The 16,673-nt window shown below is 41.5% G+C and overlaps 1 protein-coding gene across 1 annotated transcript in view; it reads left to right on the top strand.

Moving 5' to 3' along the window:
* The first annotated feature begins 2,250 nt into the window (after positions 1 to 2,250).
* Positions 2,251 to 16,673, top strand: part of SHISA9 (shisa family member 9) — a 183,399-nt gene continuing 168,976 nt past the window's right edge. Inside the window, exons 1-2 of the mRNA XM_068423748.1 lie at positions 2,251 to 2,947; positions 9,892 to 10,019. Coding sequence (XP_068279849.1) covers positions 2,331 to 2,947; positions 9,892 to 10,019 — 745 coding nt within the window. The 5' untranslated portion in view covers positions 2,251 to 2,330. The remainder of the gene's footprint in view (positions 2,948 to 9,891; positions 10,020 to 16,673) is intronic.

Raw genomic sequence — 16,673 nt, 5'->3', positions numbered from 1 at the left:
AAACTGCATCACAAAGTGTTAAATAATAAATAATAGCAGGGAGAAGTATACACAAGGGAGGAATGATATGATTTCAGAGGAGACTTGAAAGGGGATGTTGATGAGGTGTGGAGGTTTTAGAAATTAAATATTAAAAACCAAAAAGGCTGGTTTTTGCTGGGACTGATAGTTTTTCTCTGCTGAGAAATAAAGGGGCTTTCTAACCTACCTCCTGGACAAGGATGCAAGGCTTACTGTCAAACTGTTCAGTGGAATCATCACTGTACTTAGAGTCTATTTTTAAGAGAAGGCAAAGGATCGCAATTAGCTAACTACAGCCCTCTCCAATTCCAAACGTCTGCTTTGTCCTCTGCCTCACCTTTCTGTTTATTTACCGCTTAACAACTCCACACAGAGTTGGCAGAAGTTCCTGAAGAGCAGCAGCAGTGTAGCCCCCTTGCAAGGGCAGGTGGGAGAGGAACAGTAATGTGCCATCGCAGAGCCCCAGCACACCAGCCGCTCTTCCCCAGAGACAACAGTAGCCCGCAAGGCCGCAGAAAGGCTATCACAGACATGCCCCCGTGGAAAAGGGAAGATGCTTTAAGCACCAGCCCACACTGTTAAATCACGCCATAATGGGCTTATTTCCTACATTTGGTGGCAGCATAGTATTCAGGATAATATTATCGCTACTTGCTCAGGTTACTGCCAAACCAAAAGATGGAGATGAGAGAGTTAAATAACAGGGATGGGGAGTGAATCACTAAAAAGTCTTTCCCAGAGTCAGTTCTCTGTTTGGGGGAAGTTATTTTATTGCTGTGTCTTGCAAACAACCCACTGTGTCCTCTGGAACCAGCCTGACGGACATTATAACAAGATTTTTAAATAAATGATGTGCAAGGGCAGCTCATGCTTAGCAGACATAAACGTAGCCCCGCTCTGAAGCATGCAGTACAAGTAACACCGTACCTGTGCACGGCGCGCCGGGGTGAGGGCAGCGCCCGCTCACGCCCACGGTTTGGCGGCGGTGCGGCCCCATGGACACCGCTCCGCCGGGAGGAGCTGCCTTTGCCTCTCAGGTAAGTGGATCTCCGCAGGGCCGTAGCCTGGGAGGAGAGCAGGCACCGGGAGAAGGAGCGCTCTACTCATCGGGAGTGTGCCGCTCTGCCTTCCGCCCTCGGGGCTGCCACCGGCTTCCCCGAGGTGCGCACCTCGGCCTGGCCCCGCGGGGTGCCTGTGTGGGCTTCAGGCCGCCCAGTGCCCCCCGCTTCGTCTCCCCCGCCCTGGCCGGGCGCCCGGGCCGGCGCGCGCTGGCCGTTACCCCCCTCAGCGCGGCGCGCGGACGAGGAGGCGCTCCCGCGCTTTTGGAGACGCACCTGTGGGGAGCGCCCGCCTGGGCGGGAAGTCTCTTATGTAAGGGACGGCGGGGAGCGGGGCCGGCCCCACACGGGGCTGAGGGGGGTGAGGTGGGGGCCGGCTCCGCGGCGGAGCTGATGGGAGGGGGGAGAGCCCCACAGAGGGGCTGCTCGGGAGGAGGAGGCCGCCGGCTCCTCAGAGGGGCTGCGGGGGGCGGCTCTGCAGAGGGGTGCCCGGGGCGGGGGGGCAGGCAGGTAGGCCGGCGGGCAGCCCCAGGTCTCTGGCGCGCAGCCTCCCTCAGGCGCCTCAGAGGACGGGCTGGGCTCGCCGGGCTGCCTCGCCCCCGCTCTCACCCGCACGCTGCCCGCCAAGGCGGATTTCCCCTTTGGCGGCTGCCCTTCCCCGCCGGCTGGATGCCGTGGCGAGTCCGTCCAGCCGCCTGCACTCTGCTCTGGCAGCTGTCGCCTCCCGCGGGCTCGCCCGGCTCCAGGCGGGGCTCGGCGGGCGCCGTGGCTGGCTGAGGGAGTTGTGCGAGAGACCGCGCCGGGCTCCGCGGGGGAGCGGAAGGTGGGTGCCCCCGGCGCCTGCACGCTGGCACCAGGCGGCGCGGGGAGGCTCCTCGCTCGCCCTCTCTCCTCCATCCCGCCCCTGCAGCACCCTCGCCTCAGCCCTCCCGCCTCGTGGCCCCCTCCACGCCCCTCTCGCCAGCCCCTTCTCCCCAGCCCGCCGCGCAGCGCGGTGCCCCGCACGCCCGCCGCCACCTCCACCCCTCGGTACTCCTCCTCCTCCCCCTCCTCCCGCGCACTCCACTCCACAAGTGCCGCGCGCGCGCTCCTCCGGAGCGCCGCGGCGACGGGCTGCGGACAGTGCCCGGGGGGCGGCGGCCCCCGCCCGGCCCGGCTCGGCTCGGCCCGGCCCGACCCGCGCGGGGCTGTCCGTGGTGCTGAAGGCGAGCGCGGGCTGAGCGGGCGCCCGGCCCCTGACGGAGCCCCTGTATGTTCAGCTCCTGGCGCAGCGCAGCATCAAACAGCTCGAGCGGCGGCGGCGGCGGCGGCAGCAGCATCGCTGAGCCGGGGCTGACAGGCAGAATGGAAGGCTTTATTCGGCTGCTTTTCGGCTACTTGGTGGCGGACCTTCTCACGCTGGTGTGTCGGGCTCAGGAGAAAGCTGGACAGCAGCTAGGGAGCTTCGTGGTGCTCTCAGGTGGAAACCACTCCAGCCTTGGGGAACAGCTAGACCCCTCCGAGCCACCCCCCACCCCGGACTTCTGCAGGGGCTACTTTGACGTGATGGGGCAGTGGGACCCCCCCTTTAACTGCAGCTCGGGGGAGTTCATCTTCTGCTGCGGCACTTGTGGCTTCAGGTTTTGCTGCAAGTTCAAGAAGACAAGGCTGGATCAAAGCACCTGCACAAACTATGAGACGCCGTTGTGGATGAACACTGGGAAGCCTCCTTCCCGCATAGACGACCCTCTGCACGACCCTACCAGGGATAAAACCAACCTCATTGTCTACATCATCTGCGGTGTTGTGGCAGTCATGGTGCTGGTGGGGATCTTCACCAAACTAGGGCTGGAGAAGGCGCACAGACCCCATCGGGAGCACATGTCCAGGTAAGGCTGAGTGCCAGGCAGCAGGGTCCCCTTCCCCTCTACCTCTCCCCTCTGCCCCTAAGAAGGAGAGAGGAGCCCATGTGTTCTGTTAAACAAACAACTCCTGCCAGGCAGGCTGCATTCCCCTGCAAGGCAACTGAGAGAGACCAACTTTGGACAGCAGAGCTCCTATGGTTTCCTGAGCCCAGGTTATCAAAGTATATGCATACTGAGGAAGACTAGAAATAATTGTGGAGTCTGCACAGACAGTAGTCCATTTTTATCTGCAGTGTCTGACCCTCTCCCCAACAAGATCCAGCAAGTGTTCCCAGATATGCTGTGCATGAATAGGAAAACAAAAAATCCTGAAACCAGCAACACTGAATTATAGAAAGCCTGATGGGTTCACTCTTCCAACTGTTTCAAAGCTTGGAAAATGTTTTTACTTCTCAACTGAAGGATGTAAACAAATGTCATCTCACCCTCCCTCTCCAGCTGCAAAATGGTTTTGGCAGGACCTTCCCTACTCCCCCAGCCCTTGCAAGCATGTGAGCTATTTGTAAAATTTCTAAGCTGTGAAAACGAGCTGGTGTGGAAGGGAAGAGGGAGACACAAAAAGGAAAAGCTATTGTAGAATTTCTTAACATTTTTTCAGTTACTATTGAGAGGTAAAAAAGGGAATATGAAAGTCTTGTCTCATCCATATATGTGTGTGTTATACTCTGTATCCATGGTGTAATGGCTGAGTTATATCAAAGAGAACCTCCCCCACCTAGAGTTAGGCATGCTGTGTACCATCTACTCCACATACTGGCTGCCTAGTGGTGGATAGGCAGGTGGGCAACTCAGGACAGAGCCCAATGGCTTTAACAACATATTCCAAACCCAGATTGTCACAGCAGTTCAAAACCAAGGCATAACACATTTGTCAAGTTTGCAGTCTGCCTGATTCTTTATGCTAATCCCAGGCACGTGAAAGTAAAGCAGATGGGGGAAAGGCATTTAAAAAAGGCAAGCAGTTCTGTTAAAGAGTCTAAATAGATTCCAGCATATTGGGCAACTTTAGTAATGAAATGCAATTAAAAGGGTACTTTCTACTGGACGTGCAATGTGGCAGAAAGCTTCCTCTTGCCCTCACTGGTAATGGTGTAGGTCACAATCTTTAAAGCTTAGATGAAGAGTCATCCTATGAAAGAGAGTCCAAGAGATCAACTCAGCACCTGAAGCCTTATTTTTTACTGAAGTTTCTGCATGACTTTTTGATTAACTGCTTATCCTGAAATGCACAGAGAAAGCCACAAAAATACTCCTGCAAATGCATCACCAGTTCGCTAGCAATTATTTGCTATTTATAAACTGGCTGATATGGATACGCTTTTACTACCAAGGAACAAAGCACATTGCAAAAATTTTAGTCAACATCGTGTGTCAGTGATACTTCTGCAGAGGTGTTTTTTGTTGAGCAAGGTATAGTAATGCTTTAGACATTTTGAATATTCTCAATTACTAAATTGAGAAAAAGAATACATGGGTCCCAATTTCTTTTTAAAATCTTGTTCTTAAACTACAGAGCTTGTTTGGAAAAAGCTCTCCCTTGCTTCAGCCTCTTTCTGTAGTGTCTTCATGCAGGCAAAAAGGCAGGGCTCGTAACAGTTACAAAAACCAGGACAGAGTGAAGTTTTAGCCACCCCTGCTTCTATATGGCTTAAATAGGTCCTATTTCTACTAGTAGAAATACTTGCTATCTAAAGTACAAGTGTGAAGTGTTCTGAAAGGATATTCTGTCTTAGTTTATGGAAATAGAATTATAGGGGATTGGAAAATCGTTCTGAAATCCTTCAGTCATGTATGCATAAAGATTAGGTTTCTGAAGTGGTTCTTAGAAAAGGTCGTCTGTTACCCTGATTACTTAACAGTGTCTGAGATCTTGTGCTTTTCTTGCCATTAAAATGTTCAAGTCAGGATTATACAGAAACTTGGAAAGTCATGATCACATGGAAAAACAGTCACCCACTCAGTACACATAATAGCTAGTCATGTTCTGAAAAAGCAGCACTATAGCTTTTTTTTTGAGAAGTTCTCATACTCCCATTACAGCTGTGGAGTGGGCTTACCATTAATTTGAAAAAGAATTAGATTTGTAAATCCCTTCGGCAATCTAAAAATCTGTTAATTGAGTGAAGAATTGGAGTAACCTCTTTGTCCTCGAATGTGTATTTAGCTAAAATATTCCATCCTAGCTCATTTTACACTACTAATGTTCTGAAAAAAAGGCTGCAATGCTTAAGAAAGAAATAATTTATCTGTTTAAACAGTTAATAGTACCAACAATTAAAATAATATGTAGCCTATATTCATATTCACCTTCTTTTATAACACACATCACTACAATATCACAAAAACAAACCCAAAAAAGAATATTCTTACATTTTTTTCTGTACTGACCCTTATTAATAAGCAAAATTATAATGCATTGAGAGTGTTCGGTAGGCCAAACCAAAAGTACTAAGTGTTACTCCATTTTGGTTGGCAGCAAGAAACACATAGAGGCCGATTTGTCACCTGTTTCCTTAGCTAAGGTTGTCTCCTTTCCCTTCCCTAGCCAATGGCTACATGAAACACTTGAACCCTTTTCATTCCTATGAACAAATTCACCTATGGAAGGGATGATACTGCATATCAAAAAAGACAATGCATAATGTAAACTGATCCTTTTTTTATGAGGGCTGATTTTTAAAAAAGTGAATAGAATACAGCTGATGTAATTTATATATTTCCATTTTTGATTTACTAAAAATATTTAAAAATATGAACAGAGACCTGACACACTTATAAATAGGAAGCAAAACTGTGCCACACTTATTAATTCCTTGCATTATTTCGTCTTGCAGTCAGTCTGCTGTTGAAGTAAGACGCTGGTGTGTGTTAAGAGTGGTACAATGTTTTGAGAAAAAAGGCCAAGTGTGGCACTGTTGACATTTTCTTTCTTGTTAGATCAGTGCTTTTCAGTAAAACACTCTTACTGTTGGCATGGAACTGTAAATCTGGAAGATGAAAATGGAGAAGGGAGTACAGTATTAACTCTACATGGCATATTTCGCTTCAGACATCATATGATAATGTTTTGTTTATATCCTTCTCCTCATTTTAAAATTTGTTACTTGACATTAAAAGGAGATAAATATTCCCTTCAGCTACGGTGTCCGAGAACTAAGCAGTAACAGTAGTATCCAGAGTAACTCTTCCTTTACCCTCCTGCTTTCTAAGAGAATAAGGGAATAACATGGTGTATGTTATCAGATATGGCAAAGGAAATGAACGTGGCAGTACTGTGCCTAAAAAGAAGCGGAATTGATCTGCCTCCTGAAGCAGACCTAGAAGCTCTGCTAGGCATATGAGGGCAGCATGTTCTTGCTGCTTAAGACTACATCAATGGGACTTCAGGCTCCATCAGTTAAAGTGGAGAATTCTCCCTTGAAAATGAACAGAAAAGGGAAAAGCTTTACTTCTGTTTCATGGAGGAGATTTTTCTGTAAATAAAACCACACCTTTGTCTTCTTCCCTAATCCTTGTGGAGAATGTGCAAACAAACCAAGAATTGAAAGGACAATATTTACAATCATGCTCGTAGGCTATAGCTCCTGTTTTTTTTTGAAGCAGTGCTTCTGACAGAATGCTAGCAGCCTTCCAGATATTGTGAACCATCTGAGCTCTTCTTTCTTTCTTCACAATGTGCTGAGCTCATGAGTTGAGTCTTTTGTTGATCATTCAAAAGGCATGTACCTGGGGCCAAAAATAGTCTGACTTGCCAAAATTCTGATCCTATGTGTGAAATTATTTCCCTTATGGGTTTTGACCCAGTTTTGGAGGCAAAATATGACAAGTGACCTTTCATGAAATAACCTGTGTTTCAGCTTCTTCAAGCTTGTGCCCATAAGGGAAATGCCTGGCTCCACATGCTTTATAACACTCGAAAATAGTATTACATATCCAAAGAGAAAAATCTTATGGCAAGAGAAATGCTGAAGTTTTGTGATACTTGGGTAGTTCTGGGCCATGAACTCCTATGTAGGTAACATTTATCCACTTTTGTAATACTGTGATCAATATTGATACACAAGACCTAATGATATTGCTACCTGATTAGAAGGTTATCTTGTATTTTGCTTTTCCTTAAAAAAATCATTCAATATAACAAAGGTGTAGATAAAGACCCTTTATGTATATATAATTTTGCAATGGGACCCACTCTAACAATTTCTTCAGATAATGCACAAAATCTGTATGATGATATTCAGGTGAGACCAATGCATGAAGGTATTATAACAGTCTGTTGGCCTATGTGGAATTTTTTGAAGCAAACGTCTATTCAAGGGTTTTGTCACGTACTGGGCCACAAACCTCCCTTTATCCATTTCATTATATGGGCAAATCCCTAAAAGAACAAAATACAGGTACAGGATTTCCTTTGTGATACAAGCTGCTGCACATTTTTAACTCTCCCTGACATCAGTGGAAGATAAGGACAAGCTCTTTGTTATATGAGCTGTTCTGCCCTGAGAAGATTGTACAGCTTTGGCTAACACAGTATAAGCATAGGTGCTGTGTTGTTAAAAACAGAACTTGATGGTGAGTAGTTCCTTTTTTCATAATATAGTGGGAGTTGGACAGCTAATTCCTTAAAACCCCTTTGAAAAAATCTAGAAAAAGCTAGAAAACCTTGAAAACTTAGTTGGCATTTTCACAGACAGGCAGTAGTTAATCTGCTATCATATGGGGTGTTATTTAAAGTCTACAGTGAACAATATTTACCATCAGATTAAGGGCAATGAGGAAAGTATTTCTGAAAACCCGCTCTCAAAAAGTTGGGAAATACTAATCCGTGTATTACAAGATCTCACAGTTTTAACTCCCACAGAGAAGTTAGGAACTTCCATTTGCCTTTCTTCCCTTCCCAGAAAGGTGTCCACCTACCTCTGGAATTAGAATTAATATTGATGTCAATAATTTCCTTTGTATAGAGACATACTTGCATAAATTGACTAGATATTAATGGTTTTGGTCCCCACTTATTTTAAACTATGTTTTGCAATATAATGCTTTCCTTCTGCATCATTTTCTACATACCTTCGTGAGTTCTCTTCTATTGAATTTTTATTATTCTGCTATGTAGGCCAGCTCTGCTATTTCTGCTGTATAAGCATTGCTTCAAATGGGAGCATTGCTCTGATACCATTAATCACTTGGTTACTGTCTTCTGACCTTTTACAGTATCAACAGAGTGTTCTGTAACATGTTGATCACAACTGTAACTAATATTTTAATAACATAATGCTAGCCATAAACACAATGAAACACCAGTATCTTTCAGCTGTGTACCAAAGCAATGTTCCTGCAATCTGAAAGCAAGATCTAGCTCAGGTTTCCTCTCTGTATGTAACTTAAATGAAACTACCTTTTAATATTTAAAAGTACAGTGCTTATTGATCAAGAAATCATCATGTCACAGAAGTACAGTGGAGGAGCTAGATGGCACTTGCCATGGCTTTCACCAGTGAATGTGCTTATTTTTATTTATTTATTAGTTTATAAACTAGTGTTCTTGATGCAGTATCTGGGACACTGTATGTAATTTTGCAGAAAATTAAACTAAACTGGGCACAGTGCCCAGAAAATGCATCCATTCCCTTAAAAAAAGTAGCTTAAGGGGTCTAAAAATTAAAACTAGCAAAAAAGGAGGCAAATAATGGTCAGTGATGCATTGACCTGAATAGAAAAGACTTGCATGAACTCTGAAGACACTAGTAACACACACCATAGCTTTCCTTTGCCTAAGGCAACAGCTTCTGCAGGTGGGCCTGTTATTTTGTATGGCACAATAGTTCAGCAGGTAGCTATATGGCATAGACCTAAGGGCTAATCCTGCTCCTCCAGAAGTCAATGGTAAAACTCCATAGCCCGGAATCACAGACAGAGTTAGATGTTGCCATGCTGAGAGTTTCAGAGCTTAAAACTCAGTCACTAACTCTGGATCCACAGGGCTGATACAGGTGTGTTTGCCTGTCTGTATGCCTAAGAATGACTTACACTCAGCAGGACACTCGGCAGTGAAGCTAGTCCTTAGAAAATACACCAAAGCGGGATGAATCTCTCTCTCTTTCAGATACAGTTACTGCCTGCAGCTCTGCAGAAAAAGTCCACAACCAGCACCAGGTTGGGCCTGGCCTGTTAGGGATGCTTTTGCTTGCTCCCTCTTTCCTAGCATAAAGCTTTCATCCTGTTTCTGAACTGGCTCCAAAGCAGTAAGGAGTGTTTGTATGCAAGCTTTGCTCCATCTTAATGACTAGGACACTCACAGAAGTTAGAAAAGACATTTTTGATCTCCCCTTCTGGATGGGAAAAGCTTAAATCCCTGATCATGAAGAGCAATATGCCTACTGGATTTCTACATGAAAATCATGTGACCTTTCAACTTTGGTGAAATTTTTGAATGAAAATGGCCAAGACCACTGCATTGTGTGGTGCTCTGTGCAAATGCACGTGTGAGAATTTACTTTGACAGGCCCTGCTGGTAATCTAGGTGTGAAGATAACTAGTTTGTGAAAGCTATAGACAGCTAGGTGCTGAGGTGCTCAGCTTAACCAAGATGGCAATGTTACTGAGCACATGCAATGGCAAAACTCTACAAGTCTCAATAAGCTTAAATTATGTTCCTACAAAGCCAAGACAGCTAAAGAACTTAATGTTTCTCTGTATTACTGCTAGCACACTGTCTAAGACAACCTAAAAAGAGCCTTAGGTGCAAAGTCTCACAATGAATCTGATTCCCTGATTTTGCTGTCAATGGAGCTGGTTTCTCCGGCAGACATTATGACGGGCTGCATCTCATACTAAAAGAAACTTGGAATATATTGGTAATGCCTTACAGATTTTGCAGGTTCATTCTGATTTTGTTTCGTTTTCAGGGCTCTTGCTGATGTTATGAGACCTCAAGCTCCTTGTACGACAGATCATATGGAAAGAGACCTAAACATTGTAGTACACGTACAACATTATGAAAACATGGAGACGAGACCTCCTCCAAATAATTTACGTAAGTCGCATTATAACTTTATCAATACCTGGAATGCTGGCACTAAAATGAGCATTACGAAACAAATATTGCTGGATGTCAAATGAGGACTGACAGTACATGGGTTCTTGCAATTTAGAAATATTCTTTTTTTCAGAATTAGAAATATTTAGGATTTCCTAGTGCAAAAGCTGTTTTGAATAGGAAAATTCGTTATTATATTTATTTTTATTTAGTTGTCTTGGTTGATTAATATTGGTTTGTATCTTTGTCTCCTTCTACCTGGTGTTTTTGCTCAACTCACCAAGCTGTGCCTTATTCTATGTTTTGTTATACCAAAATACAAACAGTTAGTTTTACAGCAAGATTTAACAAGATGTTTCATAGGGCTGTAACACCTAATCAGAAAGCAGTCTCATTAGGCTGTTACATCATCTCCACTAGTAAAATAGTTAAATGCTTTCCTAGAGAGCATCAAGTTGTATGTGATTTGCACTTTCTCATTTTTTTTTCTCTGTAAGGGAAAGATGAGAGGAAGACTATTATTTTTAAGTTTTAAATAATATTTTTATTCTGTATCTGCTATGGCATGTTTGTGTTATTGAAGGCAAGGAAAAAGTGCACCTTGGAGCTTCAGAGGAAATATGGTGACATTTCAAGTGGTTCTGAAGTCCTAGGCAATTTATTTCTCAGTCTTGTGTTAGACCACAGTACAGATCTTTCTCAAGCTCAGATACATTTTCCTTTTGTGATGAACAGTTCCACTGCAATTTTAATTTGGATATGTATTTATATTCATCCATATCTTAAATATATATACATATAGAAATATATATACATGCATAGTAATTGTAGATAATATAGTTACAAATTCAAGTTCAATGTATTTATAAAAGGAAAGGGTATCATTCTGGAAGGTTTAGATTGTTAGGCAGTGGATGGCTTTATTCTGCGCTGTAGATCAATGTAGATGTGTGTTTTACCACAAATATACTTTTACTGCATTGGTATTTGGATTTTGAAACATTTAAAGTATATGCACTAGTCTTTTCCTTATCTTTCTGTAACTACAGAAAGCAGAAAATTCACTTATATTTGGACAAAGAATGAGTTTAATTTGGACTGCACTGTGCAGTTATTGTGAGATTTTACTGCGTTCTTTTTGGGAAAGGGTGTAAAACAATGGGAGAAAGAGCAAATCCGTATGCTGCATGCACTCCTGATACTTGTGTGAGGCTGACTGCAATTTTTATGCACATGGTAACAGAGTAATAGGAGAGAATTAAAGCTGTGACCTCTAATAAAGATACCACATATAGTGAAGTGTGACATCTAATCTGTCTGCACTGCTCTCCAGCAAAGTACTTCCACCTGGGCCTGTGCAGTTCTACACTGCAGAGGGGGAAGTACATACCTACTGCAGCATTACATCCCTAATTGTATAGCACCACACCACTTCTGGAGGGGAACTTATGCTTCTCTCTCAATCAAAGGTGCTCTAGGCCCTTGGAGCTGAGGTGGTGAACTTCTGAAGGTCTAAGGAGGATGGAAATATGCACTGTAACTCTCTTTGCTCCGTGTATTAGCTCTTTGCAGATCTCCGATCCTTCCTGTAACCGTGTTTTCAAGAAGAAAGATGCCAAATGGTAATGAAGTTAGGGTGTGATCCTTATTTTCTCCCATATTGGAAATGTTTATTCAGAATCGCAGTTAATGAAGGAACCAGAAAGTAAAGAGATTCTTACTGCATTGATTGTACCTAGATTTTTGTAATCATCACACTGAGATATTTTGCTTAAAACTCTTTGTATACTATAATATATGACATAACACAGCAGGTCTTTAAACTCATTGTTTCTTGGATTTGAATTCAGATTTAAGCCTTGCTTCTATAAACTCTTGCATAACTCATGCAACTCAGAGCCACATAGTTACTGCATCAAGGAAGAAAAAAAAATACATTTAATAGTACTTTAGGATCTTGGCTTATGATGACCCCAGACATCCATAACACCTCTGTCTCAGAATTTGGCCCTCTGGCACAGATGGAAGAATTGTATGTGAAACAGCTCTTGCACCACTGCAATTTACAACATAGAAGCCCTACTGCTACTTTGGAGCTATCTTAATCCATTGGGTAATGAATAGGGGCAGTCCCAAGACCGCTTCACATGCAGCTCGGGCATTCCTGCTGCAGATGGAAACCTCAGAAGCAAGCAGCTCCAGAGGTAACTGTTTCAGTCTTTAATCAACTTTATGGATTAAGTTAATCATTTTAGATTGTTCAATGCAGACCTTCAAGTGGTGAAATTACTCAAGGCATTCTATAACTGGTATTACATACACTTACTTCATAGCAAGCAGATCATTATTCTATATTTGTTGCCATTATATTCCCTCATAAACTTATCTAAAACATGACTAAATGACCTGCTGGAATTAGCCAGGACATCACAAAAGATTAAAGTCTGTTGAGAGCATGTGCATTTATGGTGCAGAAAAAATCTTTATAAAGCAAAATGATTAAGAAAAATTTTCCAAGTCCATCTTAGCAATTTGAAATTTTATAGCGGAATTCTGAAACACTACAAAAGTGTATATTACTTGCAGAAATTATGGCAGTGCAGCATTACCTACTACTAGTGCTGGAAAAGTGACAGGCTTTTTTGGATATCTTTACAAGCAAATAAACCAGAGCGAATTAGAGCTTTTGTAGAAATTCTATTCCAGATCTTTACTTATACAGAGAAAATGAAATGGTACTAAATTATAGCATCAGGCACTTTGATATGTATTTTTCCTTTCTAAGTTACCACTTTCTATCTACTAGCCATCTCAAAATGAGACTTAAAAATTTGAGGCTGATGTACTTTTCACATTGGTACATAGACATGAAGAGGGCAGGAGGAATTTCTTAGGCATTATGTACCCCTTTCCATATTGTGTCTTTCAGAATACTGGAGACAAACTATTGAAGGCCAGACATTATTTAAAATGTTCTAATTTGAGTGTTCATTTGGTCTTTCTGCCCTCTTGAAAACATTTTGCTGATGCTGCCAGTCCATTCTGAAAGTGTTTTATGAAGGGAAGCTCTGTCAAAATGACAATGACAAACTTCACATGATCTCTGACACTGAAAATGAGGTTTTTTTTGTTTCTGGACTGTTTGTTATCAGAGGACAAAGATTTTCTAAGTTGCATACAGCTAGCACAGCTGCTGTAGCATCTGGCAGTTTACTCAGTTTCTTGTCCCTTCTTTTCTGATATTCAGAAAAGAACAGTCATATTGGAGGTTCTGGAAAAACACAAGTGTTTTTCTTTGCCAAAGTGAATCCAGAAAACCTAGATGCTTTTTAGTAAAAGCTATTTCATCCTTAGTGGTTGTTAGTTGTCATAATTTTGTTCCAGTACTGTGGCTTTACTTAGGATTACTTTTCTGTTATTTCCCTTCATTCATACACATTAGAATGTAGTGGTGCTTTGTCAACATGCAGCAGATATCTACAAAGAATCATAGCATTCAGGTTTTCTAACATGGAATGATAAATAAAATAAAATTAAAAAAAGAGGACATTTAAAAGTTATATGAAAAACATAAAACAAAAAGGAAACCTTCCAGCAGAATTTGAGTTATTTGTTCAGCTCTGACTTCCATGAATCTTAAGAAGGCAGTAGCATTCAAGATCATCTTTTTTCGTCTTTTTTTTTTCCTTCCTACTTATTGTGTTAGAAATAAGCAATTTATTTAACTTGTTGGGATTATAACACTGGTGCAGTAGGAGTTAGGAGGCTTTGTAGTTACATCCTCATTTCTGAAAGGTGATTACTGCTGTTATTTCTAATTCATAATCTATGACAGCAGAGTGAAACAAATACTTAAGTTAGTGCTATCCACAGTCACTTTTCCTAATGATCAGTAAAAGCTCCATTACTCTGTCCTCAATAGTAACTAGCCTTACACTAGTATATTTAAAGCATTATGCAGATTCCCAAGATAAAGGTGACTTTAAAGGAAGGCCAATTCTAGATTACGGAGGTTTTAAGATGAAAAATGCTAGCTTTTAGTTAGTTTGACATGTGTGGATTATTTCTTCACTTTGAATTTAACATTAAAAAAAAAGAAGTGAATTGTAAATACACCACTCAAAGAAGAAAGTGTTGCACTGTATCAAATGGCCAATTTTAATACTGGCCAAGATCTGCGGCACATGTGATTAAAATGACTTTTTATCTTCTTAAATATATGCAAGGGAATAATGTGTTTGCTGTTGCATTTGATTGTCAGTTGCCCTGGATACTTACTGACTACAAACACTAATGCTGAAACAAAGCAAAGACATTTCTGTAACTGGTGCCTTATGATAAATTAACTTCTGTTATTTCTTTGTTTCTGTGTTCAGACAGTAAGCATTTAAATATGAGGGTATTTTTTGAAGTTCTCGCATATTAGAACAAGTGTTCTGTGTTGCGTATTCCTGTGCTTTCCCCCATTTCTGTAAACAGAAGCTCAGCCTCTGTTTTCCGGTGAGAGAAACTGACACTAGTTTGACACCGTGAAAATACAGTTAGAATTTGCAGGGATTTTTTGCAGTCTCTTTCATCCTAGTGAATATGCGTTTTGTTGTTGTTGTTGAATACAGTGGTCTTTGGCAAACTAATTATTTTTATGTTTAACATACATAAACATGTTTGTATCGGATAATTCATTGTATCGCATTGCCTCAGCATAATTCCTACTGTTACTCATTGGAAATAAGCATACAGGCATATTAAGAAACTTTAGTAAAGAGAAGTACTATTCATTGAAATGCAAAGCTCTTGAAGTATATAAAACATGATAACTAATTTACGTACACAGTAACTCTTGGCCAATGAATTGCATAATATTGAAGAAGTAGTCATTGAGAACGTGCAGGTATTACTGTAGCAATATGCTTCTGGTGATATGGGCCTTGAAACTCTACTAAAAACCTTGTTCAGACAGAGGGCTGCAAAATCCAAAGGACTGAGCAAATAATTATGTTTGGCCTCATTGGTTGCTTGATTACAGCAAAATGCTTTTTTTTAGGCCTGGCTATATGCATGGGTCTAGCCCAGAGGAACTGGACTATGTTCTTCATAAACTGTAACAGGCTGTTTGCCTCCTCACTTAGAAGGACAAAGTACAGTCAGAAAAGCTGAGCTGTACAGATGGGGCTCCAGTTATGTTTTTTGAGTGGAAAGACGGACAACACAAATAAGTTTCCAGCCAAGAAAAAGATAGTTTTAGCACAGTGACAGAAGGAGAAGTGAAGAAGTACTGCTGATGGAGTGCTCTGAGACAGTGAATGAGGGAGAATAAAATGGTGGGCTTAATTGGAGGAGGTACCTAGTTCACAAGGAACTACAGTGCTATGACAGAGGGAAGGGACGGTAATTAGTAAGTATTGGGAATTTGTTTCCCTTTAAAGCCTCAGTCTTTACTTAGTCATACGCTGCCAGTATGCAAAAACTCATTTTACTGGGGTTTCTATGATCTATCCAGGAAGCACTTTAACACTATTCCAAAAAATCTGATAATTTAGATTAAATTCCTGAGCTAAAAGCTAGTAGACTTAAGTTAGCCCTGGAAGGAGGCTACTTATTACATTTTGATTGTAATATACAAGAAGGAGGACAAATTCCACATTTAAATTATACACTTTACAAAACTAATCATCCAAGAAAAAGCTCATGCCACCATCACCAGCCATGCCAGAAAAAATATTGTATTTTTTAAATATAATTTCTGTTTGAGGGTAAAACCTGCAAACTGCTTTGTCACAGCTATCTTGAGACCACTTTTTAAACCACTTTAAATTAATTTCTAGATACTGACTTCAACTGAAACTATGCTACCAGTAGAACTTCAAAGCATTAGCAAATTGCAGATAGAGTTTTTGTTAATATAATTACAGCTATAGCAATGCATTCCAGAGCTCCAAAGCTTCCATACTGGAAATAAATTTTCCCAGATAAACTTAGAGTCTGAAGATGCATTTCTTTTGCAACTCAGTCACTGTAAGACAGTAATGTTTAATCAGTTCTGAATGTGTGTTTAGCCTCATAATCATTAATACAAAAAAAGTTTCTGCTTTACATTCAGATTTTAATTCAGATGCATGATGCTGATTTATGAGAAGATGCTATGAAACTTCTTGAGACATCAATGAGTATTTTCAAGGAAGTTAATTGCAACCTGAGAATGAGAGCTTCTGAGTTTGTCTAGGAAAGACAAAAAGTAAAACAAATGAAATATCTCATTTGTTATTGACTGTTGTACATTTCATCAATTATTTTTTTTTAAAAAACAGGACGATTTTGAAAATTTTAATATATATCATACACAATAGCTTTTTATTAATAACTGCACCAGTCTTTACCAAGTGTAATATGTCAGAACTCTAGCAATGCTCCTACCATACAATTAATTCCTATGCCTTTGGAATCATCCTGTTGGCTTAATCTGGAAAAAAAAAAAAAAAGCTAAAGCAAATAGTAAACACAAAATTTTGCATGAACAAGGACTGAGGGTTTGCATCCTGGGTCTATAATCAAATAAAACTGTGAACTTAATATCATTACGTATGTTCAGTGGGTCTCTTCTTTATTCTAAAATATTTCTTGTTAGATATTATTTTATTGGAAGCTCTGTGA

This window comes from Nyctibius grandis, chromosome Z (assembly GCF_013368605.1).
Source record: "Nyctibius grandis isolate bNycGra1 chromosome Z, bNycGra1.pri, whole genome shotgun sequence".
Lineage (NCBI taxonomy): Eukaryota > Metazoa > Chordata > Aves > Nyctibiiformes > Nyctibiidae > Nyctibius > Nyctibius grandis.
Note: the sequence above shows the minus strand (reverse complement) of the source record. Positions and strands in the feature narration are given on the sequence as shown.